At 40.0% G+C, this 16,536-nt stretch overlaps 1 protein-coding gene across 1 annotated transcript; it reads left to right on the plus strand.

The window, feature by feature from the left end:
- Window positions 1-8,908: 8,908 nt before the first annotated feature.
- Window positions 8,909-15,785, plus strand: LOC121865460 (hematopoietically-expressed homeobox protein HHEX homolog). Its single transcript, XM_042364906.1, has 4 exons — window positions 8,909-10,094; window positions 11,296-11,459; window positions 11,873-11,926; window positions 14,516-15,785. The coding sequence occupies exons 1-4, from the start codon at window positions 9,293-9,295 to the stop codon at window positions 14,537-14,539; spliced, it is 1,044 nt and encodes a 347-aa protein (XP_042220840.1). The 5' UTR covers window positions 8,909-9,292; the 3' UTR covers window positions 14,540-15,785.
- The last annotated feature ends 751 nt before the right edge of the window (window positions 15,786-16,536 follow it).

Consider the following 16,536-nt stretch of genomic DNA (forward strand, 5'->3'; position numbering starts at 1 on the left):
AGGTAGGTTACCCATAAAAGGTTTTCTGTGATACACTAGTCGGTGAAGATTTTCCGGGCAAACTTTAGTAATGCTTAATGTATTGGTTACAGTGTTCAGTAAGTATAATACGTTGGTGCTAAAGTACCATAGCAACATCTTAGAAGACAAAAATATTAGAAAAATAGTTCTTGAGGTTCATCTTTTATACGTGTTTTACTAAAATCGATTTTTTTTTACTGGGAAAGATATAATTAAAACTTATTTTACATACTCATTTTATATAGTATCCTCTGTGGTACTATACACTTGCAGCAGTTTATTGAACTAAATGAATCTATAGATGGTAACTGGGTCCGGGTTGTCTGTCTGAGGTCCATACCATATGTTAATTAACTGGTGGACCATGTAAGAAGACTATATGTACTGTACCAAACTGGTTGACTTGACTAAAACAAAAAAAGCAACATCAAGAAATATCATCAACATTACACTGAGTCTTTACCTTAACTAGTTACCAAATACATTTACTTAGCGTCAGTTAGAGAACAAAATTTAGGTAAAGAATCGTTGGTTTATTTTTTTTCTGATTCTAAGTAAACGTTTGTAGTTAAGGTAGAGTCTCTGTGTTATTTATGGGTGTGTTAGGTTTACCCTGTAGCTTAAGTTAACCAGTTAGGAGTTGCCTGTTCGTTTGTTATTTTCATTATTATTATTCATATACTGACTATCAACATCATTATATGTTTGTGTCACTTTACTTTTACGAAAAACAAAAGGTAGAGAAATAGATATGCAGGTTTTGTATGGAATATGGCCAGGGTGAGCCAGAGGGAGTGACGTTACGACCACACTATGTATGAGCTCCCTGACGACCAGATACGGTAGGTGGTTGACAAGTGACGACGAGAATAAAGTAAATCGTCTAAATATCAAATTCTTTCAAAAAAACAAAAATATTACATAACACAACTTATTTCAGCTATATAAAGATTCCGATTCAAGATGTCATTATTTTACTCGATTTCAGATCCCTCTAAATCACTGAAGTGTGTGTGTGTGTGTGTGTGTGTGTGTGTGTGTGTGTAAGCACCACAGATAAACTTAAGAGACAGGCAGAGACAAACAGACAGACACATTACCCTCTCAGTTACAGTAGATCAGTCCTTCAAGGTTGTTTTGTATTTTTTGGTGATTTAACAACTAACACCTTCAAACAAATACTATAAGTCAGCCTATAAAGTAATTAAGAAAGGTAAATATTCCAGGTATGTTTCTAAGTGTTGTCAGTTTCCTCACACTATACCGAGTCACATAGCCTGAGGACAACAGAGTCTTGTAGTGATGGGGGTCATGTCTCTTCCTCTTGAACCGAAAAGTTATTATTAAACATGTACGACAACCAGTTAATGTTGGTGTTGCTGAGGTGAAGACTAGTTCTGCACACACACACACACACACATTTAACGTACTCCAGTATAGCCTAATGTTTTCTTGAATTCATCTCATATATTCAAGCATAAGCTAATGTATTCCCGAAGCCCAGGTAGAATATTCAGCAGACACATTCTTCCATAAAATTTAGTTCATATAAGTCAAACAAATAACCAACTATCCCAACGTGACTGACCCTTCACTATCACTTGTCTCCTAAGCACAACAAATTTATCCAACCTTTGTTTAAAACCACAAACAAAATGCACTTGTGAGTTGTTGTCTGGTATATACAGATGTGCTGTTATGAAGGCCTGAGGTCTTATTCTCAGCACATCTATTCTACACTAAGTATCTGTGTCTATTATACCCATACATGCTGGGTGTCCACTGAGTGTTGTCACCCCTGTGTAACTTGTGCTTCATCACCAGTACAGTTATGATTTTTGTCTACCATACGTTTATATTATAGCATTGCATCATTACATTGCATTACGTGTGCCTTTAGTAATGTTACATAGCTCCTGCACCTGCTAGATCTATGTATGCTCCGGTATTCTCATGGCATAGGATGACTTGTGTCTAGTTGGGTTTGATGTGTACTACAGTATTTGAGGACCTACAAGATGAATTGTTCATGGATGTTATATTGAGTGTGGCTACGTGATGTATACTATTACACAGGGTGAGACAAGGCACGGTGGACACCCTGTACATGTTGTAGGTGCAGTGAGAAGCACAACCACAAAATAAAGTAAGAGATAAGAGTAGCGACCCATGACAACGAGGGAGGGTGGACAGCCCTCTCCACCTCTCCTGATAACTCTGTCTGATACACATCCGGATACAAAGAGGGTTCAGACCTTATGTCTAATTTCCGGAGTAATAAATTGAGCGTTATGTTATTGGTAATAGGGACTAAACTCTTATGTGTGGACCATGTATGAGTGGCATGGCGTGGCGTAGTTTGGCTCTATTCACACATGGTCAGGGGCGGAAACTCGCGAGGGGGAGCATTGTGACATCATGAATTATCTTCTCTGGGTTTCAATAATGTTCACATGTTTTTAGGGTAATTTTTAATTCAGTTTGTTTAGAATTTCTTCGGACAAGTAAGTCCATCAGGGAGGGGACAGATAGAGTTGGCGTCGAGGCGTCACAGAAAACGTTAGGTAGTGTAGTACTAACTAAAGAATTTTGTAATGGCTTCCTCCGTCTCTTCATTTAACGACGAAAAATAGTTTTATTAATGTGTTTGTGATGTTTTATTTATTAATCATAATTATAATATTTTTGTATGTATAAATTTAATATAAAATGTAACATAAGACATATTTGTTTCAAAAATTATGTAATTTTTAATTTGCAGAACGAAAGTTGATTATTAACGGCGTTAAACTCACATCTATTCATTGTATCCTAATTTTAACGGTTATTTTACAACGGATGATGATAAATTACGTCTACTAACAGTGCTACACTACTACCACGACGTCATAAGAGTCAAACTGCAGCTGCATCCCCACAACCGTAGCTCTTGCTGCCGTCAACCCTAGGTTAACTGTAGAATCATATCACAAATAATCCTTGGATACTGTCTATAAATAAAAGTTAGATGTCGAACCATTCAAGAAAATGCCCTCATACTATAAGTAATAAATAATAATTAAGGTCTTTCTCTTAAGATAAATTCATAAATCAGTAGACATAAACAAGCCCGGCCATGGAGCGCTTTCAGTCTTAGTGTCGGTCTCAGAGGTACACATATAATAACACTATATAAGTTGACTTTATTGTAGGACGACCTAACACACCACCTGGGGGAGAGGGAGGCTGGCCCTCGTTTTCTGTGTGAGGACAAGTGGTGGTGAAGGCAGTACAGTGCAGTAGTCATCTCTGGGTACGGTCTCATGTCCTTATTGTATTTAATATTAACGGTGTTCAAGGTAAAACAATAATGAACAGTTTGTAGAGGTTAAGATCAATAGGTGATAAAAATTAACTAGAAATTTTAATTTACTATATATATATACATAGGAAAAATAAACCTTTTTATATGAAAATCCATTTTTATTTATATAATATGCTCTGCATGACTTCCATTCTGTTGAAAACACTCTTCAATGCGTGTCCTCCACTGCTGAAGAACACGTTCAAGCACAGCTGGAGTTATGCTTGTAATTGCGTTGGTGATACGTTGCTTGAGATGATTTATGTTTTGCATCTTTTCCTGATACACCATGGCCTTCAAATGCAACTCTTCAATGCGTGTCCTCCACTGCTGAAGAACACGTTCAAGCACAGCTGGAGTTATGCTTGTAATTGCGTTGGTGATACGTTGCTTGAGATGATTTATGTTTTGCATCTTTTCCTGATACACCATGGCCTTCAAATGCAACAGAATGGTAGTCATGTAGAGCATATTATATAAATAAAAATGGAGTTTCATATAAAAAGGTTCATTTTTCCGATGTATGGAAATTTATGGGACACCCTGTATATATTGTGTGTGTGTGTGTGTGTGTGTGTGTGTGTGTGGAGGAGGTGAAGGGAGGGTTGTCCACCACGCTGGGGGACTTGATAACCTACTGTAGCACAGGGTTGGAGGGAGGGAGGGAGGGAGGAGAACTGACCCCTCACTGGCACCAAGCATCAGGAGAACGTATCAATATATCTCTACAGTAATGTACACTACAGTACAGTATATCCAGATGTCGACTACATAAACTATATGTAATGAAGAATATGTTCCACTCGTTCAGGAACACTGTATGTACAGTTCAAACTCACCTTATATTATTTTTAGCACGGTAAGCGTGTGTGAGTGTTTCATATATATATATATATATATATATATATATATATATATATATATATATATATATATATATATATATATATATATATATATATATATATATATATATATATATATATATATATATATATATATCGGGTATTAAAAGTTACTGAAAAAAAAAATTGGACAAAGTAGTTTTATGGGAAAAGTTGAGTTTTGAGATAAATATTGGCCAGGCAGACACAGCAGGGAATTAATTTAGCGCGTGTTATCACGACATTCGGCGAGAGAAATGGTGACAAACACCTCAGTACCTCACGCAAGCTGGTGGCCGCTAGTCTCCTGTGAGCCTTTTTACCTGTGTGTTGATCATCACCACCTACATCAACACAACGAAGGCTTCGTTGTCTGAAGTGAAAAATAGTGTCGAAATAGTGTCAACTCTGCCGTCATGTGGAGATAAAAGATACAAGGAAGTATCGGCTCCGAGTACAGATAAAGTGGGAATCCCTGAACATTTAGGAGATACGGAAACTGATGAAACAGAGAGAGGCAGTGGCTGACGGCCTGTAGCTCACTGTCTCTCACCACTCTACTTCACCTAAACCCAACATACTCAAGAGAGATAGTTTAACGCCCATCTTACGGGTTCAAAGTTCACACGAAGCTACTTTGTGTATGTGTGTGTGTGTGTGTGTGTGTGTGTGTGTGTGTGTGTGTGTGTGTGTGTACAAACCATCAGGTGTATATGTGGCCAATACACCTGAATATCTGTACCTGTTTAAGTTCAGGGTTAAGAAATTGGCATGATATTCATATTTAAAGTCAATAGATACATTGTATATGTCTTGTTAACAAACATACATACATACATACATACATACATACATACATACATACATACATACATACAATCAAGGTTCTTAAAAACAGTATCTAGTCAACTTTGAACCCCTGACACGACCCCTTAAGAGGAAGGCCGAGTAAGGTCGTGATAAACTGGGGGAGTAAAGAGGTTGGTTGTCCCTCTTATTAGTTACTCTCAACTACAACAACTAATTAGCTGTTTGGCTCGTTAAGGTCAGCTCTAAATTGGTCGTGATAAAACAAGTAGTTTAATAAGGACGTGTGTTGGTTGTGGTGGTTAAATTTGTGTGTGTGTGTGTGTGTGTGTGTGTGTGTGTGTGTGTGTGTGTGTGTGTGTGTGTACACCTATGTGCTTGTGGATATTTAACTGATATACCTGTACAACTACAATTAAACCTGAGAGTAATTAGCTATCTTAATGGTGGCCAAGTACAGGTAACAAAGCTCAACAGGTGAATGTAATCAGTAAACACACTGAACCTTTAACGCTTACAACGAGAAAAGACGGGAAAAGTCAGTCAGTGATAAGTTGAGCAGTTGTAACACATGTCATCACCAGACTGTAGCCTCTCTCTCTCTCTCTCTCTCTCTCTCTCTCTCTCTCTCTCTCTCTCTCTCTTCTCTCTCTCTCTCTCTCTCTCTCTGTTTCTTTCGATCTACAGCCTGTTGACCCGAGAACAGGGTGGTGTGTTTCTCTACCAGCTGGATGTCAGATGATTCACACCAAGAAGATCTATATCCTGGTCACGTTAGGTTTGGTTAGGAGTTTGGTTTTATGTTTGGTTTGGCTTGAAACTAAGTCTATATATGTGTTACGGTTTCTTGGGCGAAATGGGTTATTTTGCAAAATTACCGACATGTATACTGGTTAAAAAAAAAGGACAGAACCATTTAACTGTGTATCAATCTACACGATCCATCCTAACTATTTTTAGTTTATCAATTTTTTTTTGTGTATACTATTTTAATATATTTCTATGCATATATAACATATAAATGGCTGATGGAATCCTTTCTGTGTGTTGAGGCTGGTATATTCGAGGAAGTTGTGTTATTAGGAAAAAACAACATATAACTGGCCGAGGCATAAAACAAAAACAACACATAACTGGCCGGGGCAAAAACAAAAAATAACACATAACTGGCCGAGGCATAAAACAAAACAACACATAACTGGCCGAGGCATAAACAAAAACAACATATAACTGGCCGAGGCATAAAACAAAAACAACACATAACTGGCCGAGGCATAAACAAAAAACAACACATAACTGGCCGGGCATAAAACAAAACAACACATAACTGGCCGAGGCATAAAACAAAAACAACAATAACTGGGGCATAAAACAAAAACAACACATAACTGGCGAGGCAAAAAACAAAACAACACACATAACTGGCCGAGGCATAAAACAAAATAACACATAACTGGCCGGGGCATAAAACAAAAACAACACATAACTGGCCGAGGCGTAAAACAAAACAACACATAACTGGCCAGGCATAAAACAAAAGCAACATATAACTGGCCGAGGCATAAAACAAAAACAACACATAACTGGCCAGGCATAAAACAAAACAACACTTTTATAAACAACCAAATGGCCGAGCATAAAACAAAAAACATTTAACTGGCCGAGGCATAAAAACAAAAACAACATAACTGGCCAGGCATAAAACAAAAACAACACATAACTGGCCGAGGCATAAAACAAAAACAACACATAACTGGCCGAGGCATAAAACAAAAACAACACATAACTGGCCGAGGCATAAAACAAAAACAACATATAACTGGCGGGGCGCAAAAACAAAAACAACATATAACTGGCCGGGCATAAAACAAAAACAACATATAACTGGCCGAGGCATAAAACAAAACAACATATAACTGGCCGGGGCATAAAACAAAACAACATATAACTGGCCGAGGCATAAAACAAAACAACATATAACTGGCGGATAAAACGGGCATAAAACAAAAACAACATATAACTGGCCGAGGCATAAAACAAAACAACATATAACTGGCCGAGGCATAAAACAAAAAACAACATATAACTGGCCATAAAAAATAACTGCGGGGCTAAAACAAAAACAACACATAACTGGCCGGCATAAACATAACTGGCCGAGGCATAAAACAAAACAACACATAATGGCCGAGGCATAAACAAAAACAACACATAACTGGCCGAGGCATAAAAAAAAACAACACATAACTGGCCGAGGCATAAACAAAAACAACATATAACTGGCGAGGCATAAAAACAAAAACAACACATAACTGGCCGAGGCATAAAACAAAAACAACACATAACTGGGGCATAAACAAAACAACACATAACTGGCCTTAAAAAAAACAACACATAATTGAGGCATAAAACAAAACAACATATAACTGTTCGGGCATAAAACAAAAACAACACATAACTGGTGGGGCATAAAACAAAAACAACACATAACTGGCCGAGGGCATAAAACAAAACAACACATAACTGGCCGGGCGCAAAACAAAAACAACATATCTGGCAAAGGCATAGCGGGCTAAAACAAAAACAACACTTGGCCGGGCATAAACAAAAACAATACATATCTGTGGGCATGAACAAACAATCATGTGCAGCTCAGTGCTTCGTCGCAGAGGTGAAGAAGGGCAGTCAAACTTTATAATATAGAAGATCAAGGAGTGTCAAGTGATGGGTCATTTTGTATGTGTCGAGAAAGTTACTCACCCCCTCCAACTTATTGCTCTTGAAGATTAACCACCCAAAACGTTGTCTAGAGGGTTTACATTCCGTTTGGTTAAGTTAGGTTAGGTTAGGTTAGCATTAGGTAAGATTATGTTAGGTTAGTTTTAGTTAGGTAAGGTTAAGTTTAGGCTAAGTTAGTTTCAGTTACGTTAGGTTAAGTCAGGTTAGTTTAGAGTTAGATTAATTAAGGTGAGTTTGTTTAGGATAAGTTAGTTTCAGTTACGTTAGGTTAAGTCAGGTTTAATTTGAGTTTCAGGTTAGGTTAATTAAGGTGAGTTTATTTAGGTTAGGGTGGTTAATCTTCAGGTAGCTATCCATGTTAGTCATTAAAATACAGTTGCATGTTTATAAAGTCTTCACAGGTTACACAGATTTTTCTTGACAAAGGTTAAAGGATAAATATCTCGACCAGCCTGACAATTATATCGAGGTGCCTCACTCGCTGTAGCCCTCGCTCACATCTCCCGTACTGACTCTCACTCAAAAATTTACTTATCAACTCTAAGTGAACCAAAATGTTAAAAGAGCAGATTCTTGTGTGATCAGTTAATAAGAGTAACAGATGATAATGAAAAACTCGATAACCGTCAAGAGTTGGCACCCGCGCCCTGGGGGACCTTTCAGCTACTACAGACTGGCACTTCCGGAAAGTGAGCTGTACAGGACACACGGCCAGATACCCAAGTCCTCCTACTACACTCAGCTCGCTTCTTAAGGATGCCGTCACACATTAGCTGTTGACTCTTCACACCGAGTACTGTCCCTCACGAAGGAAGCCATCATCGTCAGTGCCAGCAGGAGACACCTCGTGGACTGTTCACTTCATGGTTCACTTTCTCAACACTGGTGGAGTCCTCTGGCGCCGGAGTACAGTGGGTTCACAGGCCGACATGTTTACTATAGAGAGCATTCTATCGTGTCCCTCAGCCAGGTCCTCCTCCAGCCTCCCCATCCCCTGCCGTCCTCGTGACGTTGAGAGCTCCGTCCCAACCTCACCGCCTTCCACGGTATCCTGCTGTCCCTATATTACAGTGGACTCCACCATACCCACGTCACTTCACGCTGATGACACAACGCCCCTCGCCAGATTTATCATCTTCTACATCAAGAACGGCTCCACCTACAACAATGGTGTCCTTACCTCCAACACTCTCCTACATCTCTACCACCCGGCACGCCGCCACGAACTTCATCCAGTCGCTCCCTCCTGCAGGCCTCATCGACAGCGTTTTCTTGCTCTTTTGCAAAGGCAGCAGCCACACCGACGGCCCAAACCACGCTATCATGTACGCAGATTTCACCATTTACTACTTCAGTTACTCCGTCATGTAACCTTCCAACATCCTTTCCTTACCCTGTATTTGGCTTCCCCCAGACCTCCTCCTCCTCCTCACCATACGCTCTAGTAAACACGCCCACTAAGTTTACCGGACGTAACTTACCGCCCGTAGGTGAGGCGATGACCCCATTCACGGCAGCTCCCTCACTGCCTCACCAGGCACACCTGACTTCATCGTGCCGCGGCGTCGAGGCACACCCAAGTCCACCACAGTTATTTCAAGATCAGTTCACCACAAACGATAAAAGAGAAATGAGGTCTGATTATGGACACTCTAGTCCTGAGTGGCGGTATCTGAGCTCTGATGGCCGGCATTCGTGTCTCGATTCTGGATTTTCTAGTCCTGATTTTGCAAGTCCAAGTCCCCCTAAGTGCAGGCATCCAAGTCTTCGGTGTGGCGGTCTGAGGGATAACTGTTCGTGTTTGGTGAGTCAGGTGGGGGATACTCCGCCCCTTCCCGTTTTTTCCCCGTTACCTACCAGCTCCTTATCACCTGTGCGTCCTTCACTATCTGTCCAACCTCCAGTACCCTTCCACACCCCACTTTTGGTTCATGCACCACTCTCTAACCGCTCTCCTTTTCCTGTGCGTCCTTCACTATATTTCCGTAATGACTTACCTGCCCGTGCACCATTTCCTGTCCATAATAATTTACCTATCCGTCTACCACTGTCTGTCCCTAATGACTTACCTGTCCGTGCGCCAATGCATATTCGTGGTCCTTTCCCCGCCGTGCCGTCATCTGTGGAGAGGATCCCAGTTCCCCAGGTTGATGTCGACGCCAAAATGATGACGAGAGTCAGATCAGAGACTGAGCGTGGTGGCGGGGACCAGGTCAGCCAGACGGACAGGGGGGCTACACTTCACAAGGAAACAGACGGCCATCGGACCTGTTCACTCCCCTACCGCTTCTCCGTGAAAGGTAAGGATTTACCTGCAACGTACCCGCGTATGAAAGACTTACAGCAAATCAGAGAGAAGTTGTGTTAAACCGTCAGAAGAATCAGATGTTATAAGAAATAGAGAACTCTTTAGGGGAAGACCAGAAACCATTCTGTAACTTATTTTCTGGGTGATATTATTATGCCAGTGCGTATACCTTGACTCTGTTCCATAGCATGTGTGATCTCTCTCTTTTGGTCTGCGAGAGTTATGTCGGGTCCATCAATGCACACACCTTGTTAGTGTTGACAGCGTTCGAGTAAAATAAAATGCTAATAATACTAAGAAAATATCACTCTAAATGGAAAACTAAAATGTATTAATTGTTTCTCCCCCAAAAATATTAAAATATGAAATACAGTACATATAGAAAATGGGCCAACATAAGACATGCATCTCGGGGTAACTTAACCATTATTATTCTTGCTATAAGAGTTCACAGCAAAAAACAAATATCAAAACAAATTCGTAATACAACTTTGGCGAGTCACATTTTATTATTTGTATTTTATTTATACGGTACATAATCTTGTCAAAATGTATCACCAAAGAATACTACTAAATGAGATGTTTTTCTATCTGTCGTCATTTTTAAACGCACCTGGCTTTTCGAAGGAGTTATTAACTGTCTGTCTCCCAGTTATTACCATCTCAAGTACAGTTGTGGACGAAATTCCCTGAACACTTTTGAAAATAACAATATCAACTTGAGGGTTGTGTAGGCGAGAGGTTGCGATTTGTGTTACGATCAGTTTACTTAGATTTCTCTTTATATTGATTGGGTTTTTTCATGTTGTTATTTCTGGTTTTATTTATAATAAAAAACAGCCTGAAGAGAGATAACTGGTTAATGAGGAAGGTATTTACTGAACTAGAAAATTAATTAGCTAGCAAAAATTTACTGTACAATCTTACAGTTACAAATAAAAAAAAAATATTTACATTATGCTTCAGAAATATGGAAATAGTACAATTATATTAAAAACAATCAAAATATTATTATTATTATTATTATTATTATTATTATTATTATTATTATTATTATTATTATTATTTCCAATATTAGCTTACTAGCCGTTCGGCCGGTTGGTCTATTTAGTGTTAGGTTACGTAACATTAGTTTACGTTAGGTTAGGTTAGGTTTTGAAGACATTACAGTAATATACCGTTGTACCCGCCAGGTCTCGCTTACCCGCTGGTGGGACGGTCACGGCGACGCGGAGGACAAGTGAGGTTCACCTGTGACCAAACTAGCCAACTGGAGGCGTGGTTCTCCCGCCACAAGTACATCACCCCGCCACAGAGGAAGACCATAGCCAGGGACCTCAACCTCCAGGAGCGTCAGGTGAGGCCAGGGAGGGACAGAGAAGGGAGGGAGGTAAGGAAAGAGGGAGGGGGGAGTCGGGAAAGGGAGGAGGGTGGTCAGGGAAAGTCGTACAGAGAGGAAGGGCAGGGAAAGAGAGAGGAAAGGTAGGGAGAGAAGGGGGTAAAGAAAAAAGGGAGGTAGAGGGGAAGGTGAGGGAAAAGGAGTGAATGAGGAGAGAGGAAGGACAAAATAGAAAGAAAGATTCGGTAAACTAAGAATGGTGATGACCGAATTAATAAGACAATAATGATAATAAAGAGAAACTGTAAACACAACAAAGGTAAACAAAACAGGTAGAAACAGGGAAAGACAAACAGGTGTTATTTACGATGATCATTGATATAAGCTTCTCAAAAAACATCCTTTCTAAAGTATATCTTTTTCCTCCTCAGGTTATAACTTGGTTCCAAAACAGACGAGCTAAGGTGAAGCGTCTTAAGGCTCAGGTGAGCTCATGAACCTATCAGTACAAGTCTTACACTAACCAAACATAACATAAAACTGATTATTATTCTGGTCACTTGTTGTGTTTTATTTTTTGCTAGTGATAGAGTTCCCGTGGCGTAGAAGTTAATACACACACTTACTTGCTTACTGCTTATGGCAGTCCATTGAAGTCGATGTCGACGTTGCCCCAGATGAGATGATTGATGAGTTATGTGTTATTCCTCTGATGCCACCGTAGATGACTATGGAGTCCAATCCTGGAGGCGCAGATCTTGTTGCATAGGTGACAGGGATGTTGTTCATTGAGAGGAATTATGCCTTGAGCCCTCTGATGTCGTTGGGTTCGTTTAGTAGCTCTCTTTTGGTTCAGTGAGGTCTCAAGTGTTTCCGCTCCTCTATGGCATGTTGAGCGCCATAAGGAACGGCCTGAGGCTAGTTGCTCCAGTGAATTTGGTTGTATATTACAGCACTTGAGTAGAGTTATAGAGTGGTCCTTATATCTCTTTTTCTGTCCTCCCACCGAGCGGTTTCTAATGTGAGAGCTTGCCATGTAATATTTGTCTTGGAAGCCGGTGGTCTGGCATCCTGATAACATGTCCAAGCCAGAGCAAGTGTCTTTTGGCTAGCATGGTTTCAATGCTGGTCGTGTTTGAGCGACGATATAGTTCTTCATGAGTCACTCTATCTTCCCAGGATATTCCAAAGATACGCTTAAGGCATCTAGTGTGGAAGTTTTCCAGCATTTGGATATGGCGTTTGTAGGGCGTCCAGGTTTCTGAGGCATATAATAATATAGATATACAGACCGCGAGATAAACTACAGTCTTCGTTCCATATTTGTGGTCATTGTTGAGAAAGACTCTTGTTCTCAAACGTCCAAATGCAGCTGAGGCTAAATTGATTCTGGTTTGAATTTCCATATCCAGTGAGCAGGTGGGTGTGAGAGTGCTACCAAGGTACTTAAGCTGGTTTACTATTGTGATAGGATCTCCATTAATGTAGAATTGTGGTGCTTCTATTGGTGGAACAATGGGCTGGACAAAAATCTCAGTCTTCTGGGTGTTAATCTGCAAACCAAGTGAGCTGTAAATACCTGAGATCACGTCCAGTGCACGTTGCATAGATTCTCTGTTATGTGTCATTATTGCACAGTCATCTGCATACTGTAGTTCTATGACCTAAGTTGTTAAGATCTTTGTGTAGGCTTCCAGACGTCTAATATTAAAAAGGCTACCGTCAAGACGGTACCGTACCTCCACACCTGCATCAGGCCCAAGGGCATTATGTGAGAGTTGTGCTACAGCCATCAAAAAGATGTTAAACAACACAGGTGCCAGCACACAACCCTGTTTTACTCCCATTTGGACACTAACTGGTTCTGACCACACACCACCCACAAGTACCCGGGCTTGCATTCCATCATGCATCTGGCGGAGGATGTTTAAAAATCTTGGTGGTACACCGACCCTCTCCAACATAGTCCACAACAGTTCTGTTTACTGTGTCGAAAGCTCTGGAGAGGTCAATGAAGGCGGTGTAAAGGTCTACATTTTGCTCTGGACTCTTTTCTTGAATTTGCCTAGCTGTGAAGATCATGTCTATTGTACTGCGATCCTTCCTGAATCCACATTGGGATTCAGGAAGAGTGTTCTCCGTTAGGTGTTGGATAAGTCTTGATAACATAACTTTTGACAGGATCTTGCCAGCAACTACAAGGAGGGAGATGCCCCTGCTGTTACCACAGATTGATTTGTCACCTTTATTTTGTCAGTTGGTGGTACATCCGCAAGAGCAGTTTCCAATATACTATAGAAGCGGTCTTTTGTTTCTTTATTAGCATCAAGGGTTCGTGCATAAGCGATGAAGATGGTAACATAGCGACCTTTGACCAGAGGGATGCGCCATGTCATGAGCCTTTCGTTTATGCCAGCAGGCGTCTCAGGGATGTTGCGAAGGAGTGATGTTTTGACAGCGAAACGCACCCCATAATCACGGCGTGTGTCTTCTGGGAGTCCCCTCCATAAAAAGGTGTAGCCCTCCCCCACTTCCGTCAGCGAGTCCTCCCCACTCAGTCGGGTTTCACTAAGAGCAGCAATATCTATGTTATATCTCTTGAGCTCATTACCGACCAGGGCAGTTCTTCTCCTTGGTCTTTCTATCTCCCCTCTGTCCAATAAGGTTCTGACATACCAGGTAGCAATATTAAGTTCTTTCTTAATCTAATTATTTTTATTGTTTCGACTGCATTATGGGATGACTCGACGGCTGCAGCGGGCCGCCCGAGCAAGAGTCAGACAGCATTTGTTTAGGATCACCTTTTCTAGGTCCCTCCGTTAGGAAGCAGTTGGGATCTGCTTGTCATGATGGAAGCTGCCGAAGAGACACACTGCCCTGTCCCGTGTCTCAGCGACCATCACTCCACCACCGCCTACGTCTTTCCTTCCATCTCACTCAAATATGCCATTCCTCTCCCCATACCAACCACCTCCCCATCAATGCAGGAAGTATTACTGTTTATCTCGCTTCCCAGAACGTTTAGATAACTCCCGTATACCACTTCCTTAACTAACATCCATACTTTGTTACAGAGTGAGGAGCCACGTATCCGGTAGAGAGGGTATTGGAGAGGAAAATAGGGACCAAGGTGACGGTTGATATACTAGGCTACGAATCTCAAACTGGTACCAGGTATGAGATGAACGTGAAAGCCAAGAGAAAGGTTTATGATTATGCCGTGTAATTTTATTTCAGCCCCATAAGGTTAATAAGAAGTGATATATAATCATAATGACGATGAGAGAGAATGTGATAAAACAATAACAAATATCTAGCGTGGAATGTTATACGCTAATGTGAACGAAAAATGTTACGCAATTAAACTGAATTGGATGAAAGCAGATTGTGTAATAATCGACTGGTGAAAGACGCAGGTTGTTATGAATTGTGTAATGGTGACTCTTATGACAACACAAATATGGGGACATTATCGACTCAGGTTATATAGTCTCGTGAAGATAAAACTGTTCAGTAACATAAATTAAGTAAACAGTTGACTCAGTCCATACATATTATTTTACTATTGTTAACATAAGTTCTCAGGTTAAGATCTTTAGTAATAATCATAGGTTTTGACGTACCTGTACTGTATTTTTAATTTTTAATATGTAATGTACTTAATTCACTGCCCATTCTCCCAATATTTCTTACTCTGTATAGTTTATTGAGTACAAGCAAGATAATTCCTCATGATTTATATTTTTCCAACTTAAATATTTTTTGTTACATGTATAATGAATTTATTTTAGATTTGTCATAAATTGCTAATCCAGAATATTCCCAGGTTATTATTCAGGAGGAAAAATTACTTCTAGAGAGAGAAGGTCGGACTAACTGGGAGTACAAACAAAGAGACGCATTGACACGATTCGAAACAAGTTTTAACATACTTAACAAGACCCGGGTTTATCTATTTTACACAGTTACTGAAAACATATTTACAATGATGTATGATTTACTTATTTGTCGGTTATTTGTAAATATTATTCAGATTATTACTCAGAGGTGGAATAAACAGTAAGAAGGATTTTAACTTTGATGAGTCAGTCTACTGTGTACTGTTCCGTACATTGTTCAAATAATATTTCCTTATATTTGCAGCTGATGACAGAATGTGATATTAGTTAACTGCCTGCTATGTATAACAATGTGTTTATTATGTATACGTGCCTTTATATATGTGTTCATACATTTTTTTTCGTGTTCAGATAACTTGTTTTCAGGAATTTGTTTGTTGTATAATATATATTAACATTATGTAGTCACCAATATGACCAACATCTTGTGAATTTTGTTATTGATATATGCGGCAGAATACAGACACACTCCTCAGTCCATCTTATGTTTAATTAACCTTTGTGTCAGTGCTCTCAGGGTCGTGTGTGTGAATCGGCTGCTTGTGCAACTAACCAGGCCGTTCACATATATTTATTATTTGGGTTTAAGTAACGAAACCCAAACTGTACTTCCTTGTTTTATTATAAAAGGGTTGTATATATAATTCCTGAGTGTAGATCGACCGTAAGTTCCACTGTATAGGAGTGAATGAGAAAGGAACGGCGTTTAAGTATTATAAACGTTAGGTCACGTCCTTAAGATATAAGTTGATGTGAGCGACTAAGGAGTAAGGGCCTCGCTGTGTGGGGCTTACAGATGTGCTGACGATGGGTCTCTACCCTCCTGGGAGAGTTGCCCTCTCACGTGTACAACTCATGTCTTACTCACAGACAGTGGGAAGTTACAGGGTGGTGAATCTGAATATAATATCAGATGTATTGACCCATTTATATAATATGTTCTGTTGATGAGACAGGGGCCCATTACAGTGTGTGTGTGTGTGTACTTTAAGATTGTTTACTCTATGACTCGTTCAAGGAGAGGTTACTCTGTATTGTTCATGAGTGAGGTGAACCCGTCAACAAATTAGGCACTAGAAGTGTGGGGAGTACAGAGGAGTGTTGTAACTTTTTGTTTTAAGTTTCATATTCATATCTATTGACAAAAATAAGCAAAAACATATGACACCTAAATAATAAAAAGAAATAAGTTTGAT

The sequence above is a fragment of the Homarus americanus genome, unplaced genomic scaffold, assembly GCF_018991925.1.
Source record: "Homarus americanus isolate GMGI-L3 unplaced genomic scaffold, GMGI_Hamer_2.0 scaffold25483, whole genome shotgun sequence".
Taxonomy (NCBI): Eukaryota; Metazoa; Arthropoda; class Malacostraca; order Decapoda; family Nephropidae; genus Homarus; species Homarus americanus.

Coding starts and splice junctions, on each gene's coding strand:
- LOC121865460 (XM_042364906.1), top strand. CDS start 9,293: ATGACCCCATTCACGGCAGCTCCCTCACTGCCTCACCAGGCACACCTG. Junction 11,460..11,872: donor TCAACCTCCAGGAGCGTCAG/GTGAGGCCAGGG, acceptor TTTCCTCCTCAG/GTTATAACTTGGTTCCAAAA. Junction 11,927..14,515: donor TGAAGCGTCTTAAGGCTCAG/GTGAGCTCATGA, acceptor ACTTTGTTACAG/AGTGAGGAGCCACGTATCCG.